The sequence below is a fragment of the Bubalus bubalis genome, chromosome 1 (assembly GCF_019923935.1).
Source record: "Bubalus bubalis isolate 160015118507 breed Murrah chromosome 1, NDDB_SH_1, whole genome shotgun sequence".
Classification (NCBI taxonomy): Eukaryota; Metazoa; Chordata; class Mammalia; order Artiodactyla; family Bovidae; genus Bubalus; species Bubalus bubalis.
This window is the reverse complement of record NC_059157.1, coordinates 156,149,781-156,174,696: the sequence shown is the minus strand read 5'-3', so window position 1 is coordinate 156,174,696 and position 24,916 is coordinate 156,149,781. Positions and strand designations below refer to the sequence as shown.

The following is a 24,916-nucleotide window of genomic DNA, read 5'->3' as shown; positions in this document are numbered from 1 at the left end:
TTATCAGTAGGGTAAGAAAAGCCCATGACCTGCAACCCCTTGAAAATGTGAAATGACCTGGCATCCTGGGTGTTTGGCTGACCTGGTTTGTAGAAGAAACCCAACCATGTCTGTGACTTTTCACTCAATTGAACTTGAGGCTCTCCATGCTCTCTGGTTCTGTAAAATATTGGCTGGTTCCAAGAGGATTAGCTCAACTCCACCCCTCTGGGAAGAGATTCATTTTCCTGTTTAGGAAATGTGATGTCAAGCTGAAAGAGGCTGATGAGCAAGCAGGGTGGGGCCACATGGAGGTCCAGGTGAAATGCATGACATGGGTGTCTTAGAATGAAGTTTGGTCCAAAGTAGTCAAGGACAGGGTGTGCCAGTGTGGGCTGGGAGCTGTTGGGGCTTCAGCTGTTTGTTCAGCATTTAGTATGTTTATATTTCTGCTAAACACATTGTTATTGAGTCATCTCTATTAAACAACAACCCTGCGTGAGGCTTAGCTCTGTAAATCCAACATACAAAGGCAGGACTTCTATCCTCAATGACCTTCCATTCTACAAAGTCAGAACAAATGCTTTCTCTTACTTCTCACTTTAGTGAGCAAGGTACCCAGGTTCTGAAAGAGGTGAATCATGTGTTCTTTTATCTGGCCAGGAACCGATAAAATTTTTTTTATTTTTGAAGCAATAAAAGTAAAGGAAGAACTTAAGGTGGTCACTCTTTTTTTAATATCATTTCATATTGTTGCTGCAAACTGAAAATGGAAAGTCAATTTACCCAAAAGTACCATCCACCTCCAAACCATCAATATTTTATGTTAGACTATTATGCTATCACCAGTGTCAAGGTAATTATACTAATCCAACAAATAATTGCATTAAACATCTAAGCTTTGGGCAGGAAAAGAAAAAAAATACTATATAACTTTGAAAAATATGTGTAATGCTATCTCTTTGGCTTTCCATAGAAATTGTTCGTGCCATGACACATGTGATAAACCAAGGAATGGCCATGTACTGGGGAACTTCTCGCTGGAGTGCCATGGAGATCATGGTAATTCCATTTCCATTTTTAAATGACCATTGAGTACCTATTTTTATTTGTCAGACATCATGTATAAGTTGTAAGACCTTTTGCGAACTTTCTTCACAATCACAATGGCACCAGAATTCTATGATCAATTTCATCATTGTAGAGATGTATATGGGGGCGGGCGGTGGATCTTATCAGCTCAGAATACAACATGGAGGGTGCAGGTCTCTAACAGGAATCATGTTTTAGCATGTTCTTTGGTAGTAGTTTGGTAGTAAGAGAGTACAATTCTCAGCTAATGAGACATATGACACAATATTCCAGGTTTTTTTTTTTTTTGACGTATTAAATAATGGTACTGTTCATAACATGCTAATTATAGATCATTTTTATATTATATATTAGTTAAGTTTTATTTCTTTAGGAACCTAGAAATAGTTAAACTATGTTTTCTTTGTAATAGTTCATAATTCACACTTTGACTAATTTTCCCTGGACTTTACTCATTCCAAAACCTCCCAAAAAATAATTTCCTGATTTGGTATTAGTGAAATTGATGGTCATAACTTTGCTTATTATTTGACAATCTAGATTTTCTTGGTTTGTATTGATTTCACTAAAATGAATTTTTTTCATGCATACAGACTTATTTCTCATCAGAAATAAATTCAGTTGCAATTGTATTTCCCCTTAGGAAGCCTACTCTGTAGCAAGACAATTCAACATGATCCCACCAGTCTGTGAACAAGCTGAATACCACCTTTTCCAGAGAGAGAAAGTAGAGGTTCAGCTACCAGAGCTCTACCATAAAATAGGTAATCTTCACAGTCAAATTGACTCATTATCTTTAATAAGAGGATCAGGGATCCAGGAAAAAAAAAAAAAAAGGTGTGACTGAAATGCTTTCCTAAATGTTCCTAATTAATGTACGGATCGTCAGCACTATGCATTCCAGAAACTAGAAGAAATCAAAAGGACTTGTATGCAATCTCTGGAGTATCACTCATGAAAGCCAAGCCGAGCTGGCAGACAAGCTGTTCTCAGTAGGTGTTCAAAAAAAATGCATGTAGAATGAAAGGAAGAAATAATGAATAAACCTGTTTTTCATAGGGTAGTTGCTCTAGCCAAGAATGTATCTGTGAGTGGGTTTCCCCAAAATTATGGATTTATACATCTATCTGTATCTCCTACTCTGCCTGGAACTGAGTCAGAAGGGGAACTCAAGAATGGCAGACAAGCCAGGGACACATGTTTGTGTAGGTACACATGATGCCAAAGGGAGGGAAAATATATATATACAACATGTACACAAGAATTTCAGATATCAGAAAACTTAAGCCACATTTTCAGGCATATTTATCGAAACAGGTTCCAGAGAAACTTTTTCATAAGAAATGGGGGTTTACGTGAGTGGGGATAGTGCTGGGTAAGAAAAAAAGGATAAGAAAAGTTCGACAACAGAACAGTGGTTGTTATGGCTATCACTGTGTGCTCATTGTGTGTTCTCTGTGCACCAGGCACTGTGCTCCTCCTTCGACCAGGCACTTTTGAGGCACTGCGTGAACAAGAGAAGCACTGAATTTTTGTGCAAGCAAAAGTGCTTATCGCTGAGTGTAAAAAGAAATGTAAATTTGGGGCATCAGGAAACTCTGGATAAGCCACATTTTCAGGCTTGATTATATGCCCTGCTCCCCATCACCAACAGTGCACAGTTGATGGGCTTGTATTAATAAAAATGAAGCACACAGTTTGAAAATGCCTAAACTTTAATGGAATGATTTATGCTGATATTAACTCATATATCTGGCCAGCTTTTCCCCATAATTAACCAGGTTCTTTCTGAATACCCACTCACTTTTGATCCCAGTGTGCAGAAGTAACTTTTTAAGGTTTTTTTTCTTCTATAGGAGTTGGAGCAATGACATGGTCTCCACTGGCTTGTGGCATCATCTCAGGAAAATATGGAAACGGGGTGCCTGAAAGTTCTAGGGCTTCGCTGAAGGTATTTTCCTCCACCTCTAGGAAAGAGTCTGGGCATGGGAATGAGGGAGAAAAGGAAACTGAACAGAAGAGCCCAGCAGCAGCCTGAGGCTTCCTGGCTCAGGCCGAGTGTGGCCTCAGCCTGGCAGGCATCCCCTGGCAGTCCCCCAGCCCTCTGGAGGGCCCTGCTTCTGGTCAGGCATCAATGCAGAAAGCTCCCCTCCTCTGCGGACCAGGAGAGATGCCCAGTGACCTGGTTGGATTCGTAGGACTCAATTTCCTACACTTATTTATTCTTATATTAAAGAAGGCATTTCATTCCTCCTTTGACACAGACGGAAATGTAAAATCCATCTTCTATATAAGAGGATCTCATTTTACTTTTCTTAACAAAATTTAAGGCCTGGAGGTTTAATCCATATGGGGCAAACTGGTTGTACTGAGTAGGTTTGAGGTTGGTTGACACTTCTTAATATGTGAAGGTGGGGGTTAAGGAGGGAAGGTTTGGGGCAGATACAGAGCCAAGCATCCCTCACTGAGGCTCAGGGCTGGCGTTCGCAGAAATCAACTCCAGCTGCTGAGTCTTGCTGCTTAAATTCTCTGAAGAATAAAGATATTCAAGATCACTGACATAAAATTAACCTCCATTCAGAACATCTTGATGATTAATTTATTGGAGAGTACTCCAAACATCTCTCCTTGTTAATAACAACATGTCTGTTTTTAAAAACTTGAGAGAATGTGTAATAACATTAGAATCACAAATTACTCTGTAATGTCAAGGGAGAGAGAATATTGGCATTTTTTAAATTCACACTTGCCAAACGCCCCCAAAAGGAAGCAGAAATCTGACACAGCCTCTTGCTTCCATCAGCACAAAGTCAGCACAAGGACAACTCAAGTTAAGCCTGAACTACCAACCCTTTAATCAGTGTGGCTGGAACCACTGTGTGCTTCCCCAATGAGGACCTTCTCCAGGCTCTAGGTCTATCACTTTTCTTTCTGCTCTAACAGTTGACCTATTAGTGTGTTTGTTCTCTAAGATAATATATATATATATATTTCCTAAAACATGGTGACATGGTCCTGCTTCTAGCTTTGTATTATTACACTGATTATCCTAGAATATTAAATATGGTCTTGTGTCTGAAAAAGTCAAAAGTTTTGAATAAGTTAGCAAAGAAAAACAAAAAGCATTTTAGGAAAGAAGGGATAAAAGGAGGATGGCAAGAAAAGCACTGAAATTGTGATTTTAGCTGAGCACCTACTGCTTTCCAAGCACTGGGATAAGTGTGTGTTTGTTTTTTACCTCCTTTTATCCTTACAAAGATAAATGGATACAGATGGCTTTTAGTCAGTTGTAGCTAAGGATGTAAGTTTCTTACATTGTTTCAGAGACTATCTGAAAAACTCAAAGTGTTTCCATATACGAGGGGTGTTTGTTCTCAGACTATCCTTATAAGAGGGTAAACCTTTTCCAGATGCAGAAACTGAGAACAAAGATATTAGATAACAATCCAAGGGCATAAACTCATAATAAAGTTAGCAGTAGAACCCAGGTCTCCTGGCTCTCAGTTCTTCTCCCTAAAGGCATTTTTGTTTCCCTTCAAATTAATGTTTTTAAATGAGGAAGAAGTAGCAGCGCTGTATTTTGAGTATATGATTGACTGATCCCCATCACTGTTTAAGAAAAGCCTACAAATAGCTGAAAACTTGCTTAAAATGCACGAACTAAAGGGGGGGGAGGGAGATGCAGAATATTTGAAGGTAGCTAAGCCCAAAAGCAACTCAAAAAATACTTCTTGTTGTTGACTTTTCAGCATTTATTGAAGCATCCTTAACAATAAGCATTAAAGAGTCTCCAAAGGTAAAAGGAAGCCAGTCCCAAAGCACACTTCTTAATAAATCAGCCTAAGTGCTTTCTTGACAAATATATGTACACTTAGAAAAGCCACTTGAGTAAAGCAAAAATTAATGCCACTAATAATGTTATATGTGTGTGTATATGTATGTGTGTGTATATACATATATGTGTGTATATATATGTGTGTGTGTGTGTATATATATATATATATCAACCTTAAGAGTGAGCAAGAATTCTAATAGTAAAAACATTTTTTAAAAAAATGAAGCATGTCGGCCTTGAGGCACTCAGGCTACTGCCCCAGTGACGGCGCATCTTATGGCCGCTACTACGGGCCTGGGGGTGGAGATGTGCCGGTGCCCCCCGCTTCCGCTCATCTACTCCCCGTGCCCCGAGCCTCCCCAGCCTCCCATTTCCTGGCGGGGGCGCCGGGGCGGCCCGGCGGAGACCACCTGGCCGGGGGAAGGCGGAGGAGGCGATGGCTACTAAGCGTCTGGAGGCGCCTGGTCAGAGCCCGGTCCTGCTGGCGGAGGCCACCAGGAGTAGCCACCATATCCTAGTTACAATTCTAACTATTGGAATGCTGCTGCCCGACCTCAGGCTCCTTACCCAAGTACATACCCTGGAAGATCGGAAATGCAAAGCCAGAGTTTGAATTCTTATACAAATAGGGGATATGGCCCACCATACCCCACTGGCCCCGGGACAAATACTGCCTCATACCCTGGAGCCTGTTACACACCTGGGTATGCTCAGACCAATTACTCCACAGAGGTTCGGAGCACTTACCGTTCACCTGGCAACAGCCCAACCCCAGTCTCCGGTTGGATGTACCCCCAGCAGGACCGCCATCCCCACAGCCTAAGGACTCCTCCTACACCTACAGCCAACCAGATCAAGACATGAGCCAGCGCAACTCTCCTTGCAGTGTCCATCAGTACGGCAGTCCTCGGGATCAGTGAACAACGACAGTTCGGAGCTTTTGGATTCCCAGGTCCAGTATAGTGCTGAGCCTCATCTGTACGGTAATGCCACCCACGAACATCCCAGCACTCAAGACGAGGGTAATCATCTTGCTGAAGAGTTTTTATCTTCAGATGAAGGGACTCCCCCAAGCATTAAAAAAATCATACATGCGCTGGAGAAGGTCCAGTATCTTGAGCAAGAGGTAAGTATAAGAGTTCATAGGAAAAAAGACAGACAAAGCCTATTGGCTTCTGGAAGAGATGCTAATCAAGGAACTTCTGGAACTGGATTCAGTTGAAACTTGGGGCCAGGACTCCGTCCGGCAGGCCACTAAAGAGGTGGTTTGTAAAATCCAGGCCATACTGGAAAAATTGGGGGGAAAAGGGATTATGAAGGGATTTACAACAAAGGAGAAGCCTGTTACTAACTCCACCAAAGAACTCTTGATTTTGGTTAATTACCCTCCTTTTGAAATTTCTGTTGATGACAAGAAGCAATATATTCCAACTTTCCTTTGATAGAAAGCTTGAAAAACTGGTAAAGGACTTGGAAGAACAGTTGGGTTATGAGTTGTTTTCAGACCAGTGAATGTAATAGGGAGCTCTTGGATTATCGGTAATGCAAAGTAGACTCTCCCGGTAAGAAATATAATATATGGGTGTCGTAGGCAAGTTGCTTCTTAGCAGCAGGAGGGGAATTCACCTTATGTAACAGGCTCCTCAGAAACCTACAGGATAAGACTGGATGTTCTTTGGACAGGCTCTGTTTGTTTAATACATCTGGATAACTTGTTACATTTTTGTACATTGTAACTGCTTTCACCGTACACTTTGTGTGTAAATTACAGCTTGGACTTTAGCCCCCTTGGACCTCTGTTTTGTTTTGTTATTTGCAGTTCACAAATATAGTATGATTATCTTAAAAAAAAAAAAGAAGAGCTAGGCAAATAGATAAATAAAATGGCAACTTTGACCTTCCCCCAAAATAGAATGGTTGGTATTTCACAATGGCCATTTTAAGTTACACCAATAAAGTAAAGACGCTAATATTTTATTTCGGTTGTAAACACTGAACTGTTAGGTATTTAATACTCAGTTTATTTATCCTATCTCTTAGAAAGTAATACTACCCATGTGGCTTTCTGGGGGGCTGCATGTGGCCCACCACTGTTACAAAGACTTCTAAATCAGTGTCATCGGCACTGACTTGACTGCTGCGCTGAACACCACTACTTCTTCGTGTCTATTAGACACCTCCACATGGCTATCCTACGGGCATCTGACATGCCTAATGGAATCTATCCACACTCCCCAAAACCTGCCCAGAATCCTCAGTTAACAGTGCCTCCACCCGTCCCTTGGTTACCCCAGCCTGAAGCCAAGGCTTATCTCAGTCTGCCTCTCCTCCTCCCTAAGTCTTATCCAGCAGGACACCAACTCCTCCAGTCCACATCCTGACCTCAGTGGTCCTTCCCTTGCACCGCCCTTGTTTAGATCATCATCATTTCTTTCCTGGTTTGCCACAATAACCTCCCATCTAGACTCTCTGAATCACCCCTCTTTTTCAACTGCCCACCAATTATCTACTATCCATATTAATTATGTGACCAAATATCTTTCTAAAAGATTAATCTGACTATATCATAACCCTGCCCTAAATCCTTAATGACTTCCCAATATTGATTATGTGATAAAACCTAAAAACCCACAGAAGAGTGTTCAAGGAAATACTCTTGGGGTCTTAATTGAGCCCATTTTTCCATTCTTACCTCTCCCCAAATCGTATTAGTTCATTTTTTCACCCAAATGCAGTATACTTGTTTTTGCCTCCCAGAAACGCCCTTCTTTTCGCTGGCTGTGGAAAGCCATCTCTAAAGACAAAGCTTGGTTGTCTTCACTCTGTGAAGCCTGTCTTTACTTTGCAAAACTTCAGTTATTGGTACCTTCCTCTAACATTCCACAAACACTTCTTACAGTCTTAGAATCCTCAGATTGCAAGCAACAAAATGCAATTCAACTTTATTTAATCAAAGAAGGGAGCACATAGACAGACACTCCCTGGGAAAGATGGAGTGGGATGGCCTCAGGGGTGACTCTATCCATAGATCTACCCATTTTCAGGACTCTCCATCTCCTCTGTTTCTCTCCACACGTGTCAATTTCTGCGACTACAAATGGGTCTTCCTCACAAGCCCAGGAACAAGAATGCTAGCGACTGCCAGGCTTACATCCTTAAAGGCATATAACCTGAGAGAAAAGAGAATTTTCTTTAACAGCTTCGGTACAGAGAAGACTGGCCAAGCTTGGGTCATATGCCAAGCTAGTAGACCAATGACAGGGGCAAAGGAGAAGGTGCTGTGCCTAGTTCGTGTCTTGCACTGATGGTGGGGTATTTCCCATAAAGAAGCAGTGCAAACATAGCTTCTGAGGAAATCACTGAGGGGGCACCCCAATTACAAAACACTTCTCCAGTTATCAGACAATGATTCATGAATACCTTTGGGATAGAAACTGAAACTTACTCACATAACTCACCACAGAGCCTGGCACATGATAGGTACTCAACAATTGTTTCCTAAATGAATACAATAAGCCATAACCAAGGATCAACAATGTCTGATCAAGAGACCAGGTGAAGTGAAGTGAAGTGAAGTGAAAGTCACTCAGTCGTGTCCGACTCTCTGCAACTCCATGGACTGTATAGTCCATGGAATTCTCCAGGCCAGAATACTGGAGTGGGTAGCCTTTCCCTTCTCCAGGAGATCTTCCCAACCCAGGGATCAAACCCAGGTCTCCCTCATTGCAGGCGGATTCTTTACCAGCTGAGCCACAAGGGAAGCCCAAGAATACTGGAGTGGGTAGCCTGTCCCTTCTCCAGTGGATCTTCCCAACCCAGGAATGGAACCAGGGACTCCTGCATTGCAGGCGGATTCTTTACCTACTGAACTATCAGAGACCAAGTGAGCAGCTTTTAAATAAAAAGTTTAAATATAAATGAAAAGTGCAATAAGATTTATGGACAGTTCTTCCCTATTATTAGGAAAATACATTATAGAAGAAAAACAGAAAAATATATACCTTTTTGTCAAAGGGAAAGAAGAAACATGCAAACATAGGTGGAGCAAAGGAATGGGGAGAGGGACAGTCCAAGAACTCCAGGTGTTCACATTAAGAAACTAAGGATATTTCCACATTACGGTACAATTTCAGAAGGAAACATTTTAGCGCCAGCATTTTATCTAGAGATTTTTACTTCAATAATGAAGACTTTGCTGCTCTTTTGAGCCAAAGACTTCAATTGTTCAGCTAGAAACAGTCAATGATCTTGAATGCTAAATTAGGCCCACTAATGAAATGTGACTGATTCTGTCCATGACTTTACAGTTGCTGCCCAAGTTCCAGGCTGGGATTAACTGACAGCCAACCGAGGCATTTGGGGCGCATCACAGACTGTCCCATCCTGTTACGGTGACCTATAAAATGGCAGTCACAGAGGTAATGGCCACAGCATTAGAAGATGGCAAAGAAACAGGCTTTAGGAAATTTTAAAGAATTTTGCGACTTATGTATAAAAGTAATAATAGCTCAGTAATCTATTGAGAAGGCGGTTCATTCAGTTGTTCCTTTGGCAAATATTTACTGAGTGTCTAGTCAGTGCTGAGCCCTGTGCTGAGGACTGAGGAGACAGATGAATGAGACAGTCTCAACCCTAAGGAGTAACTCAGGGACTTGCTGGAGACAGACATGAGAAGGGGTGAATTATGAAACTATGTGGAATCCACAAGCCCTATGTGACACACATGGGGCTGCCAGTCGAGTCATACTGCATTAAGGAGGAAGTGTCTGCGTTCAATCTGAAAAACTGAAGACAACTATCTTTACTGTGTGGAATCCTGGTTTCTCAGATCCTTTCCTCATCGCCATATTGGCTGAGCCCCTCCTCTGTGTCAACCACTGTGTCAAGACTGGAGATGCTGACACGAACAAGAAGCCATCCCTGCCTTCCACTTGGTTAGAAAGAACAATCAGCATGTCATCAAATCACTGGAGGAATACGATTAAGCAATACAATAGGAGTGGAAGACGAAATTTCATCTTTTGATTCATGGACTACTGCCTGCAGTCCACAAGCTGGGTTTATTATTGCATACAACCACACCTATGGTCAATCTTCTTACCAAGAACACTGGTTCACTTTCATATTTAATTGAAATTTTAGTTAAGCTTCATCTCCTCCCTATGCAAACATTTTCCCATTTCTAAAACCATTAAAGCTATTTATTTCCAAAACACATTTGTTTCCTTTGGTTTGCAGAAAGCAGTGTAAATACTATGCATCTACTTTTACAAAACCCTAACCTGCTTATGTTTCCCAGTGATTAGAGCAAGATTTTTGTTGAGGGTAGAGAGAAAAGTACTCAATAAATGGATGTTTGGTATTTGTTATTTTTAGAAATCTTCCTCTCAGAGCTTCCATGGTGGCTCAGTGGCAAAGAATCTGCCTGCCATTGCAGGAGACACAGGTTCGATCCCTGGTCCAGGAAGATCCTACATGCCACATGGCAACTAAGCCCATGGGCCGTAACTACTGAACCTGTGCTCCAGAGCCCAGGAGCTGAAATTACTGAGTCCACATGCCACAGCTACTGACGTCCCACATCCTAGAGCCCGTGCTTCGCGATAAGAGAAGCCACCACAATGAGAAGCCTGCACACAGCAACGAAGACCTAGCACAGCCAAAAATAAAAGAAAGAAATTAAAAAAGAAATCTTCCTCTCATTATGGAGTGTGTATGTAATGCAGACATTACATTCACACATGCACACACACTCAACACACATATCCAACTTGTAACTCAATCTTAAGAATAAAAATGTGTTGCAGATAATAAGATTTCAAAAACTGGCATTTCATAAGATTGATAAGTCAATTATTCTTTATGTGTGTGGTATATACTGAAACCCGAGGAACTCTCCTAGTAGTAAAAAGCAGTAACTCAAGAGAGTTTTGGCTATTGGTTTTCAAGCTTTTTTTTTCTTTTCATTTGAATAACAGACATACTGGTCCCTTGAAAGATGTTAATAGATTGAAATGAGGATGGGTGATATTTTTCCCCTTGAGGACTGTAAAAGTAAGTTCAGGGACTTTCTGATGTACCCAGCATGCTGCCCGGGAAGTGTTGATTGCCCTTAACTGTCCACCTCATCACTGCTGGCACCAGCCATCACCTCCAGAGAGATGCCCCAGGCTGTGCTTCCTCCTGGAAGAAGCTGAGGTCTCTGGAGCTGAGACTGGGAAAACTCTTGGCCATTTTGCTAAGTAAACTTCACGAAAGGAGCCAGACCATAAGCCCCTGAGATCTAGGAGGAGAACAAAACTGGGTGTGCTTATTCTTTCTTCTTTTCATATCTGCAAAATCATTCCAGAAATCATAACAAAACAATGTGGTTGCCTTTTTCTTTGGAAATACTGTCTTGTAATGATGAAAAAAATACTTGAAAGCCAGCAGCCTACTGAAATCACGTGGGTGGAGATTTGGTGATGACTGCCCAGCTTTCTGCTGCCTTTGAGACGGAAAAGGTCTGTGCTGGCAACCGTGTCACAACACACACACAGTGGAGGAAGTCAACTTCGCCACACAGAACGGTGCTTATTATTGCCACTGAAACAGACTAACATTCTTACAAATATTCTTTTCCTTTGGGTGTTGCTGTACCCTGCTAGTTTTGTACATAAGAGTCTGTTGCTCCTTGTTTCATAGTAAGAGCACAACCTTCTAAAAAATAGGGTAAAAGATTTCTTTCCTTACATTTAGGAAATTAGGCACACTTTATAGGCTACATCCGAGTCAGCCTCGTCTTATAGGTTTTAAAGATTAGTTTCCCATTTACCTTTATAAGCATCCTTGCCTTTTTAAGTTTCAAACACTATACAAACATGTAATACACATTTGGGAAAGTCTTTATCCACTTTAAAAATGTACTGGTACCTATCCACATCTTCTAGAAAGAGCAGAGAAAGCTTATGATAAAACCACATTAAAAGAATACAGGAGAGACTAGGGGTAAATTGAAGGCAAGAGGGAGAAAGACAGCTACAGCAAGAATGTAACATAATGACTTCCTTTGAGCAGAAAGCTTGGCACCCAATTTTCTGCACAAAAAAAGAAACAGAACAGCCCTTGGTGAAATGTAAATAGCCTCCCCCTCCCCCACCCACCTACATTCTAAGGGCTCTCGCAATAAGCATCATCTTTTCCAGACGGTATGTAATTGATTATATGTCAGGATTTTAACAACTTTTGTACATGTCGATGGATTTGAATGGTGAGCTTTAGACAAAATCAATCTGTCTTGAACCAATAAATAAGGTGCGAGACCACGGGGAACATTTCTTTGCATGAAGACATAAGCATCCTTGTTTGCAAACAGAAAGGTCAGGGCCAAGAAGACTCAGGAATTCACCACAAGGCTCTTATATTTAATAGAGTTAACAGTCTTTGCATCAAACCCTTACCAGACATTAACACTGAAATGTTCTTCTTATCTCTAGTGCTACCAGTGGTTGAAGGAAAGAATTGTGAGTGAAGAAGGGAGAAAACAGCAAAACAAGCTCAAAGATCTTTCCCCGATCGCGGAGCGTCTGGGATGCACGCTACCTCAGCTAGCCGTGGGTGAGAGTCACTGGGGAGGGAGGCCCTCTCTATTATTGATTCACATCTCTCACCTGATAAACTACCTGGTGTAGGGGCAGACAATCTCTGAAGCAAACACTCCCGGTTAATCCTATTGAAAATGAGGTTTTGTTTAGAGTTCCTCAGAGTGTTCCACATGCTGAAACACTGTTCTCACTTCCTCTCCTTTGCCTTATACAGTTTAAACAACATGTCAGTGAAAACGCACACACCCTCACAGTGTCAAGGGTGAGTGTCCCTGAACTCTGTGGAGACATCCACTGCTTCTGGCTCAAGTTTCCTTCCCTATTGAAGCTAAGGCAGGGCTGGTGAGAGGCTGAGGCGCAGGGCTGTGACTGAGGCCAAGCCACTGCCACATGGAAAGCCTATCTTAGGGGAGCAGCGTCTCAAACTTCTGAGTGCCATGAAGATGATTCTTCTGACACTGTGGAGTCAATGAAAGGTCACGGTCACTGGTGACAATTGAAGACCACATTGCATCAGAACAGTCCCAGAGAAATACAATGTACATCATTTGTTTAACTTTTAAATTTCCAGGAGCCATGTTAAAAAAGTAAAAGAGAAATAGATGAAATTAATTTTTAAATGGACCACATTTAATCCAATATGGCCAAAATACTGTCATTTTTAACCTGTAATAAATATAAAAAGCTTATTATATTTTTATATAATAATATTTCACACACTTTCCTATAAAATCCAGAGTGCATTTTGTACCTATAGCACATGTCAATTCAGGCTAAACACATTTCTGATGTTCAATAGCCACAAGTGGTGAGAGACTGGGGATTAAACAGAAAAGCTAGATTTTCAGTTCCCTTGCTGAGGAGTATCTGCCAGGCTCTGTGATAAGCTCTTTATGCTCATCATCATCTCTCTGTAATTGTCAGAACAATCCCACAAAGTATATACTGGTCTTAGACCTAGTCCTCCATCACAGACGTTAATGGAGTTTCCCTACTGTTATCACCACTTTACAAATGGAGAAGAGGCTGAAAAGAATTCATGCGGTAGCTGTGAGAAGAGAATAAAATGGGTATAGATTCTAGACAAAATTCCCAAGGACTAAGAAATAGCAGGAATTGGGATAAATCATATACAGTGAACCAATGAGATAAAAAGCTCAAGGTTAGTTTTGTGCAAATAAAATAACAGAATATTTGTTACATGCTTGACCCTTCTGATGTTAGAAGACAGGAAGATCATAGTTGGCAGTAAATAGTCGCAAAAAGATGGAAATGGAAGGAGGCTGTAGGGAGGGAATACCATTTACCTAAGTATATGTTTGACTATTGCTTTAACCCTCTCTTCTAAAAAACAAAGATTATATTGAATGTGATAAGGCAATGGCAACCCACTCCAGTACTCTTGCCTGGAAAATCCCATGGACAGGAGCCTGGTAGGCTGCAGTCCATGGGCTCGCTAGGAGTCGGACACTACTGAGTGACTTCCCCTTTCACTTTTCACTTTCATGCATTGGAGAAGGAAATGGCAACCCACTCCAGTGTTCTTGCCTGGAGAATCCCAGGGATGGGGGAGCCTGGTGGGCTGCTGTCTCTGGGGTCGCACCAAGTCGGACACGACTGAAGTGACTTAGCAGTAGCAGTAGCATCCCTAGAGCTTTAATGAATGCAGTAAAACGTATTAGCTATTGACATCAGCAAGTTATTTAACTTGCTATCAGTTTTATCATCTGCAAAATGGGTATAATAGTATATATCTTGCAAATGTGTTGAGTAAAAGGAAATTATATATGTAAAGCAGAGTAGGCTCAGTAAGTAACTAGTGAAGATGAGAGTGAAGATGATGATGGTTTTGCAAAGAATCAGACATCCTGTGCTGAAACTCTGTCCACTCCTAGCCATCATATATGGTCAGAGGTATAGGCACAAAGAAAAACATCTGTTCTTAAACCATAGCCATAAATATGATTGTTAGGTGGTAACATGAAAGTGAGTATTGAATACAGCTCTGAAAGAGACAGAAGAATACTGTCTTTCTAAAGAGAAAATCTTTACAACATTTAGACTTTCACTAAATGTCAGATGTACATGACTCTTTATAGAGTCCAAGTTTAAGTTAAAACAAACTTTTTTTTCCTTTTCCTCCCTCTGTGTCCCCAGGTGTCTTTCTTGCCTGTCATTTTTTTTCTTTTCTTTGTAAACAAGTAGTTTTGTTTTTAACCACAGAACTCTCAAACTGAGATGGAAATTATTTCCAGACATATTACTTTTGATCTAGTAGAAGTATGGGGGAAGGGGAGAAACTCTGGCAGAAAACAAGCTGCTGCTGCTACTGCTAAGTCGCTTCAGTCGTGTCCGACTCTGTGCGACCCCAGAGACGGCAGCCCACCAGGCTCCTCTGTCCATGGGATTCTCCAGGCAAGAACACTGGAGTGGGTTGCCATTTCCTCCTCCAATGCACGAAAGTGAAAAGTCAAAGTGAAGTTGCTCAGTTGTGTCCGACTCTTAGCGACCCCATGGACTGCAGCCTACCAGGCTCCTCTGTCCATGGGATTTTCCAGGCAAGAGTACTGGAGTGGGGTGCCATTGCCTTCTCCGAGAAAACAAGCTACTTGAGCCCAACTGTGGGCTGGTTCCCACGTCTCCCATCTGCACAGGAGCCAGCACACACACCTTGTTCATAAAGAGGCACTCTGGATCTGCCTGTAGGTGACCCCTGATTAGATGCTGATTATCCAGAATCATGTTTCCCCTGATGTTGGCCAGCCCTGCCCAGTGAGTTCTCCTACGCCTGGCTGCCCATGGGGGAATCAGCTGTTGCTGACATCAAGTAGTTTATGGGCAATAATTTTCCCAGTGCCCTGCTCAGAACTTCTACAAGTGCCAGAAAAGAGTTCTAAGTGCAAAGCAGGAAATAAAGCAGCCAAAAAAAAGCCTGGGATCACTTGGCTTGTTGCTTTCATCAGACATTATTTTGCTCATGTGGAAGGATTTATGATTGCCTTAAAAGGTCTGAGCACGGTAACAGCTTGACAGCATCAGTTGGTAGCACAGCCTGAGCAAATAGGGGCAGGAGAGGTCTTAAGGGATGCCCATCAATTATTCACACCCCCATTTACTCAACCAACATCTAATAAGCACCTACTGTGTGCAGGTGCTGGGCTGGGTGCTGAGCATCCAACTGCAAATAACACACATCTCACACTCTGGTGGACAAGTCAAGAAATTAATGGATAATTTTAATACAGTGTGATGATAAAATGTGTTAGTCACTCAGTTCTATCTGACTCTGTGACCCCATGGACTGTGTAGCCCGCCAGTCTCCTCTGTCTACGGAATTCTCCAGGCAAGAATACTGGAGTGGGTTGCCATTCCCTTCTCCAGGGGATCTTCCCAACCCAGGGATTGAACCCATGTCTCCTGCATTGCAGGCGTATTCTTTACCATTTGAGCTACCTGAGAAGCCCAATTGAGAAGGGCATTGTGGAGGTGGGAGGAGGGAAGTAACACGTAGGAGTGCCAAACCCAGCCTGGGACTCAGGGAAGGACTTTGGGAGAAGGCTGTGCCCATGAGGAATTCCAAATGATGAGTAGATATTAATGAGGCAAAGGCCCATTCCAGACCAAGGGGACCACTTAAGCCAAGGGCTGGAGGAGGAGAAACAGAGCATGATATTTGGGGATGGAGAGGATTCACAAACACTGCAGCTGACACACAAATGTCAAGGCAGAGAGTGAGGAGACAGGAAGCTAGACCAGGGATCGAACCCATGTCCCCTGTGTTGGCAGGCAGATTCTTAACCACTGGACCACCAGGCAAGTCCAGAGGCTTATTTTAGAATGAGAGAAATTTGATTATGTTTTCTGATAAAGAGAACAGTAAGAAATAAAAAATTCAGGAGAACAAGAGAGGAAGAGAATAGTGACTCTAATCAAGTCCAAGGAAAGGCAAAAGGAGTGGGATCAGCACAGAGTTTGGCTTTGAACAGACATGACCCCATAGCCTCTGAAACTGGAGGATGTGTGTGTGTGTGTGTGTGTGTGTGTGTGTGTGTATACTTGGGTCTGTAGGCGAATGGGGAATTAAGGGATATCCTACCTGAGGGATTCAAGTTTCTGCACTAAGTAGGAGGCCGGGTCATCTGCTGACGGCAACAGGGCCAAGACTGAATAGGGGTTTAAGGGTAGAGGCTGCTACAGGTAAAGGTGGAGTGAGGGGTTAGACGGTTAGCAAGAGAGATGATCTCCATGAATCTCATGTCAGGAAGAGAGGGAGTCCAGACAGGGCTGACAGGTCAGTGGAAACAAAGGATCCAGATCAGATACCCAGAGTCTACAAGGACTCCACATAACAGATGAGGAGAAAGTGAGAGCATGAATGATGGAAAGACAGATGGAAACAGGAATCCAGATGTCCATCCATGAGCTGTGTCAGGTGTCTTCAGGAACAAGGCTGTGTTCCTAGACTGGATGCCCCACTTGTGGGGCAGAGGAGGCCTAAGGCCACAGTTCACATGCACGGATTCTTCCAAGTCCTCCACATGACAGGGGCGCTGCTGAGGCTCTTAATCCCGGAGTGCACCTCCATCCTCCCACAAAGTTAACACGTTTTGGTTGAGACAGAGGAACTGCAGATGGTGTTTGCAAACTCATCAACAGTCAGAAGTGCTTTGGCTTCCTGACCCGGTGCTCTCTCTTCCAGCGTGGTGCCTGAGAAACGAGGGTGTGAGTTCCGTTCTCCTGGGATCATCCACTCCTGAGCAGCTCATTGAAAACCTCGGTGCCATTCAGGCAAGTACTGCAGCCCCTGCCACCCAACTCCAGGTAGTCTCCTGGTGCCTTTGAGGATGCCCCAGGCAGTGTCCTGGCTACCCGCCCCCTCCTCCCCCACCTCTGTCCTTCATCACCTCACGGCTGAGTTGCATGACAGCCCCGATACAGGTAAGGGAGGAGAGGAGAAATGGGGACAAAGGCAAAAGAAGCCACAGAACTTTCACAGTACGTGGATCCAGGGATGTCCTCTTCTTACTAACAGTCAGTCTCCTCCAGGCTTATTTCATGGACAGTTTGTGTCTGTGGACAGTGTGTTTTAAGACCCAAGCAGTGTTACTTACACTTGGCAACTGGGTTCCCAGGTCTAAGCATGAAAGCCTTCCCTATAACTGGCTTGAAATGGAGCAGCCATAGGACAATATGATTAATCATGTATTCACATTTTTTCCCTACAAATATTTATTATCAGTCTGCAGTATGCCAAGCCCCTCCTTTCTGCTCTCCTAGTATCCTATATTCCTCTCTCCATCACAGCACTTCTGTAGTATAATTGCTTGTCTCCCCTGAGGTCAAAGACCTGTGTCTTTCTTGCTTCTCCATTGATTTTCCAGATCCTAGGACTCCACGGCCCTTAGTCAACTCAACTCAAGAAATGCCTATTGAATGAATGAATGTTTGCCACACTGAAGACAAATAGGCTCAGAATTCCAGGATCACCTCTCCCTAATAGCAGTTTCAGGAGCATCCACCCCTACTTCCTCCCCTGCAGGGATTGCCAGGCCTGGATGGTGCCTAAAGTACCCAGGAAGCCTGTAAGGGCAGCAGGAGGGGAAGAGAGTGAAGTTCTGGGAGTCCTGGAGAGGGGTGGGGTTGGTGGCTGTGGTGACCATCCCATCCCTAATGGCCACATTTCAGTCCTGAGCCTGCCTCCTGCTCAGCCCAGCCGGGGCCACAGGAGCGAGCACACCCACAACTCTTCCCACAGCTGTCACCTGCCCTAACAGCTAGGGTAGTCTGCTCATTGGGTAACAGAACTGTCTTAACAGCTTCTCATCTGTCCATCTTCCCCTGAAACCAGCACTTAGCCCTGTTACCTCTCTCAGAGGGAAGGAGATGGAGATGCGGACAAACTAAACGTAAAATGTTTTCAAATTCTTTTGAAAAACAGCCCTGAATATGCTGGACATAAAGGTGCAGACCTCCTACCCGTCATCCCCTTTCTTAGGGCTGTGCAGCTGGATACACCTCTGCCTCTCTGGTTCTGAGAAACCCCCAGCCCCACAACCCTTCCTGGATTGTGGGGTTCCCCATCTCTGCCTGGGGAATGCTCCTCTTATGAAAGCCACCTCCATCTTCTTATTTTCACTTATGCTTTGGGAACAGATAAAGGCTACACAATGAGGAGAAGGAAACAGGAACAGTCTATACACAAAGGAATTGAAATACAATCCAGTGATTTCAATTCCACTAATATATATTGAGCAAACTCTGAGACATAGTGAAGGACTGGGAGGCCTGGCGTGCTGCAGTTCATGGGGTTGCAGAGTCAGACACGATGGAGCAACTGATCAACAATACATATTGAGTGCTTATTCTGTGTCTGGCACCATGTTAGGCAGAGAGCGATCTAAGTACAGGTCACTGCCCTCAAGAGTTCATGGGCTGCCTGAGAAACAGTGAATTAAGCAAGCTTGCTCTGTAGCCGGCACTGGGTACACCACAGGAAAGCAGACGTGTATCACCCAACCTTCAAGGAGCTGACATTCCAGTGGAAGAGGCACATAATAGATGTATAATTTCAAGTGAGAAGGGATAAATAAATAAAGATGGTGTTTTAATAGAGACCAACTGGGAAACAAGTGAGCCCACTTTATAGATAATGTCCTTGCCAAAGGCCCCTCTGGAATATGTATATTCTGAAACCTGGAAGTGGAGGACACAGCATGTGAAAAGCCCTGCAAAAAGCAGACACAGGGAAGAGGAGTGCAGAGGCCCTGAGATGGGGAGTGTGTGTGTGTGTGTGTGTGCGTGCGCGCGCACATGTGCTCAGTCGCTTCTGACTGTGACGCCTGGGACTGTGGCCCACCAGGCTCTTCTGTCCATGGGATTCTCCAGGTAAGAATACTGGAGTGGGTTGCCATGCCCTTCTCTGGGGGATCTTCCTAAACCAGGGATTGAACTCGTGTCGCCTGCATCTCCTGCAGTGGCAGGCGGGTTCTTTGCCACTAGGCCATCTGGGAAACCTGGGATGGAAAGGCACTTGGCTTTTCTCCAGGGAGCACAAGGCTGAGGCTTATGTGGTCAACATGCAGTGAGCGTAAAGGGTGGTGAGCACAGGCAGGGGACAGGTCACACAAAACAGAACACTAGAGCAGTCAGAGTTTTGTACTCCTCATAGCAAACCCTTTGGAGGGTTTTCAAAGAAGGGATACACTGTTATTTGAATTTTTAAAGATTGCTTTGGCTGCTGTGTGAAATGCAAAATGAAGAAAGGCAAGGATGGGTTATCCAGGTGACAGGTGATGGTAGCTTGGACTAGCAAGGTTTTGGTGAGACATGGCTTGTGGATGGCTTGGCAAGAAGAGGAAGGAGTTGAAGATTCCTATCATGCTAATGGAGTGATCACTGCCATTCCAAGGGGAGGCTAGTACTGCTTGAGATGGTACCTACGAAAAAATAAAGAGGTAACTCCTCGCTGTGGGAGTTCTCCAGATAGCCAAAGATATATTTCAGAGAACTGAGTCCGTAATCTTCCCAAAGCATTTCCTCCCTAACTCTGGCTGGTAGCGGGATGGGGTTTCTGTGCTCTAAGGGTAAGAGAAAGGGGGTGTTGTCAAGCAGGAAGCTGTTACCTGGAGGGCTTACTGTCCCCTCTCCCTTCCTACCCCACCTCCTGTGAGCCCAGCACCAGAGATTCCGCCCTTGGCAAGCTGTGACTGGGCCCCTCCATACAGTGAGAGTAGATTGGGTGGCTGGGGGCTCCCAGCAGCAGTAGGTGAGATTGAATAAAAGAGTGCAGTGTCCGGGGCTATAAAGAAGGAAGTTTGTAATGGGCAAAGGAAGGCAGCTGCTCCAAGGAATGAATGTGCCTAAGGTGAGCATAAACTGGAGGGGCATTTATCAATCAGAGCCTCAACAGATCAGACTGGAGAGAAGCTGCAGCTGCAGGCAGCCCTCCTGCACAGGTCCCCATCCTCCAGCCTTAAAGCCCCTCTGAGGTTCCCCACCGCCTACTCAGAGAAGTCCAGGCTTCTCAGCAGTCGGGCCTTCCCCTTCAGGCCCGACCCCCACCCCCTCGCTTACCTCCCCCAGGATATCCTAATCCCAGAATAGTGGTCCTCCACCTAGTGTCCACCACCCCAGACTGCCAAATCCTGCTCCATCCCCCAGGTCCAGCTCGACAGTGACCCAGTTCCGGGAGGACTTCCCTAATACCTGCCAGCCCCGCAGTGCCACCCAGACCCTTCCTCACTGCCTAATAGCTGCAGTCACAACACTATGCCTGCAAAACTGCTAGCTCGTGGGATGATTGTGTGATCTGTAGATGAAAATGTTTTCAAATAGTTGCCAACATTAAAAAATGGGGCAACTTGACATAAAATGCTGAATGTGTGACTTCTCTTGAATATTTAGGTCTTGTGTGTATATGTATACACACACACACGTATATATACACATACACACAAGCATATATACACACATACATACATATGTATACATATATATATATTTCATGTTTTATTCAAGTACTTATGATTTCACTTTTCTAATGTTTAGATCTCTTACTGGTATAATGAATGAAGAATCCTTTTCCGCATATGGCTAACCCACTATATTTTAGACACAAAACTTCTGACAAGTCCAGTTTCTAGATCTGAGTTTCACTGTTGTGTCTCACTCTAAACAGCACAATAGTTTAGATTCTCTGAGGCTTCAGAGCTGGTGGGAAACCAAACTCCTTTAGCTTCAGAGAGGAAAATGTTACAGACCAGTGAGGAAAGAGCTCTGCCATCCAACCAAGCCCTGAGGGTGCTGAGGCGAGCACCGAGTGGAGACAAGGTCACCCTGGCCAACATGACTGCAGTGCAGGAAGGGCGAGGCTGAAACCGCACAGTCGGTCATTGTGAATGTATTTCACCACGGCCTCCACACAGGGTCAGACTATTCTTGCAAGAAAGTCTGCCTTTGTCTCGTCTTGTGGTGTAATGCATGCCCTTGGCCCACTTCGTGCAATAAACACTAGCCGGCCCTAGATGAGCTCATCCTTTCCCAGGGCTTCAGTGAGCATGACTGTGCAAATAACTCGCAAATGCTCAACTCCAGTCCTCCCACTACCACGAAGCTCCACAGCTGCACTTCTGGTTGCCCGCAAGTCTCTTCTCCATGGGATCCTGCAGGCACCTTCACCTCAGCATATCCACCCCCCCACCCCCAACTTCTTATGCTCCTAACTTCTCCTCCTGTGGTCTCTCTACAGCTAGCTACACCAGTATCTTCCTAGTCACCCAGTCTTGAGATTACCATCAGCCTCCAAAATCTGAGTCACTCCTTTTCTCCTCCCCCACCACTGTCTTGCCAGGTGATGCCACGGTAAAGAATCTGCCTGCCGGTGCAGGAGATGCAAGACACGCGGGTTCCATCTCTGGGTGGGGAAACTCCCATTGAGTAGGAAATGGCAACCCACATGGGAAACTCACCTGGGAAATCTCACGGAGGAGCCTGGTAGGCTACAGTCCCGGGGGTCACAGAGTCGAACATGACTGAGTACGCACACACTACGGTCTAGTTAAGGCTCTTAGTGTCTGGCTCTGATTGGAGTATTTCTAACATCTGTATCCCCTTTCAATCTCCTTCCAAATCATCCTTCAGAATATGTCCAGTGTCTGATGGGGTCTTTCACAGCTAAGAAGTCCTGAGATGTTCCCCACCACCTACAGCATAAAGTTCCAACTCCAAAAAACGGCATTCAGGGCCTTCCATTCTTTACAACTTCCCTCTTCCCATCATCTCCACACCTCCCATACTCTCCCCCGACTTGTATCAGCCCATTCACAGACTTCTCCCTTCATGCTCTTCCATCAACCTAGGATGCCAGTTCGATAACCTGCGGCTATCCTTCACCAGGGTTCTGCCCACCAGCTAGAACCTCAGTTTCTAGACCCATGCTGTCCACTACTGTAGCCTCCAGCCACACGTGGCTACTGAGTGTGTAAGGCAGCTAATCCAAATGGAATTAAAAGTGTAAAACGTACCCTGGGTCTGAGAGACTTAAAAACATGCAAAACATCTTAATTACATTCTATACTGACTACAAGTTCAAATGGTATTTCAACTCTAATGGAGTAAAATGTGTATTAATTTCACCTTCTTTCCACTTTTATGACTGTGACCACTAGAAAATCTAAAATTACACATATGACTCTCATTTCTATTGGACAGAGCTGCTCTAGGTATTCTATATTTCTATGACAACCAATAATTATGAGCACCTGCTAAGGGCCAAGCACCCTCACAGGCTCTAGAGCTGCAGTGTGAACAGACAAGGCCCCTGGCCTTACGGAGCTTCCTGTCTGCTGGGGAGGCAGCATTTAGTGGTGATTTGTAAACATATCCAAATCTAGATGACGTCACGTAACATTTAGTACAAAAATCAAGTACTGACTACGTCCTTTGTTCTTCTTGGGCTCTCAGGTTCTCCCAAAGATGACATCACACGTGGTAAACGAGATTGATAACATATTGCGCAACAAGCCCTACAGCAAAAAGGACTATAGATCTTAAGGCAATGCATGGGCCACAAGGAGCTGCATGGGTAAAACAGCGGTCTATACAGGTACAGGATGGTGTTACTAGCCAGTGTTTTGAATCACTTAGCAGCCCACTGCTCAACCTCTAGTGTCCCTGGATTCTGAGGTGTCTGCTATCGCTACCACTGTGCACCTGAAATTATGAACATACCTAAAAACTCACAAACAGGAAAATCCATTCTATTTTCTTACCTTGGACTGGAGTCACCTATTCTTACATTGCTCTGTACACCTCATGTTTAGGCAAAGTTAAGTATATGGCAGGGAAAAGACATATTACCTTCAGGCACTTAGTAACTTAAAAAAGGTTGGACGAATATATTACAAAATCCACAGATTCAGCATGGATTGCATCAGAAAGAGGAGGCTATGTTCACTCAGAAGTCTTGCTTGAGAGAATCAAACAATTTTACTGAATTTTTTTTTTTCTATTTTCACATTCACGTTTCATAAATTACTATCTGCTTTCATTATCTTTTAGCGTTGCTTGGTCTCAAAAATGGCCCTGTATAGCAGTTTCTCCAAAGTGTCTGTTAGGATTCTAATAATAATATGTTCATTTACATGGAGAGATGATAAGAGGATGAAGACCCCCATCTTTAACTACAGACAGTTTGGTTAATTTACGAAAGCGAGAATTATACTGCTACAGAAGCCTTGCTTTGAATAAAATGTACCTGCAATGAAGTATTCATTTTTTTCTACATTTTACTAAAACCCGCTTTATACTTTCTGACTGCTTGTAGGCACAGCTTCTGCAAGTTTAAATATTTGAGCTTTAAAAATAAATATACACATGCTCACTTTTGTAAGTAAACCTGTAAAAACACCCAGCAGGGCAAATGTTTGCTGTTTAATTAGCACTGGGATTTTACAGCATAATGCTTGGTGTTTTTGACATGAAAGTAAATCATGGGCTTGGTGAAAATGCTGTCACTACTCAACATATGCTGGGTAAAGTAACACACCCAAAGAAAAGCAACTGTTAAAGAACTTCCCGACTCCATAATCACACTATGTGCATTAAACTATATGCATGAAACCTCTTTGCATGGATTAATGGGGCCTAGCCTTGTGGCACTCAGTTGAGGTATACCCAGCCCTGCCACTATTGGCTGCCTGCATATACCACGAGAAAACCTAAGTATACTGTGTGTGTACCTGTGAGGAGAAAACTTTTTTTCCAGTTTGAAGGTGTATGTCAAGGGGGAAGGTCCATTATATCTCTATTTGGACACCTGAGCATGTACAAAATTCTAATTTAATTTACTGGCCAACAGGTCCACCCAAGGAGAAATCATTGAGACTTACAGAAGAAGTATACTATCAACTTAAAATGCTATTTTCTGCCATCATTTCCAAATATGTACTTCATGGTTTTCTAAATCTTAAATGTTAGTATGAAATACCAACCAATTTTGGGGTTTTCTGTCCAAAAGTATCAGATTAATAATGGAAATGGATCATTTTTCAGTTGTTCATTGTGTGTTCAATCAATCCAGAGAACTACTATATGCATAAATGAGCTGAAGTCATCTAATTAGAATTGCAGTTTATTTGCTTTGAGTAATAAAAGCATACATGCATTTAATCTCACAATTAGTTTTTATCTGGTCTATCACTAGAAGGCTATATATATAGCTCCATATTTATAAAACAGGCAGTAAGAATCTAAATAAAAATAATGCTGGCAGGTAAGCCTCACTGAATGATACCTAACAGAAATAGCTTTACAAAAAGATTTAAATTGTAACCCAAACTTTTCTTCTCTTAATGTAGAAAGTGATTAGCTACTAAAGATATTTCTCCTTGGATTTTAGAAATATTTAGTACTAAGGTTAAAGGTTCTC

At 43.4% G+C, this 24,916-nt stretch overlaps 1 protein-coding gene and 1 pseudogene across 3 annotated transcripts in view; both read left to right on the top strand.

Annotated features, from left to right (window-relative positions):
* Positions 1-24,665, top strand: part of KCNAB1 (potassium voltage-gated channel subfamily A regulatory beta subunit 1) — a 461,725-nt gene extending 437,060 nt beyond the window's left edge. For all 3 annotated transcript variants that reach the window (XM_025289395.3, XM_025289400.3, XM_025289406.3), the window contains exons 9-14: positions 956-1,041; positions 1,715-1,835; positions 2,928-3,022; positions 12,382-12,502; positions 17,189-17,277; positions 22,951-24,665. In XM_025289395.3, coding sequence (XP_025145180.1) covers positions 956-1,041; positions 1,715-1,835; positions 2,928-3,022; positions 12,382-12,502; positions 17,189-17,277; positions 22,951-23,040 — 602 coding nt within the window. In that variant the 3' untranslated portion in view covers positions 23,041-24,665. The remainder of the gene's footprint in view (positions 1-955; positions 1,042-1,714; positions 1,836-2,927; positions 3,023-12,381; positions 12,503-17,188; positions 17,278-22,950) is intronic.
* On the top strand, positions 5,083-6,184 carry LOC112585802 (annotated as a pseudogene).
* Positions 24,666-24,916: the final 251 nt, after the last annotated feature.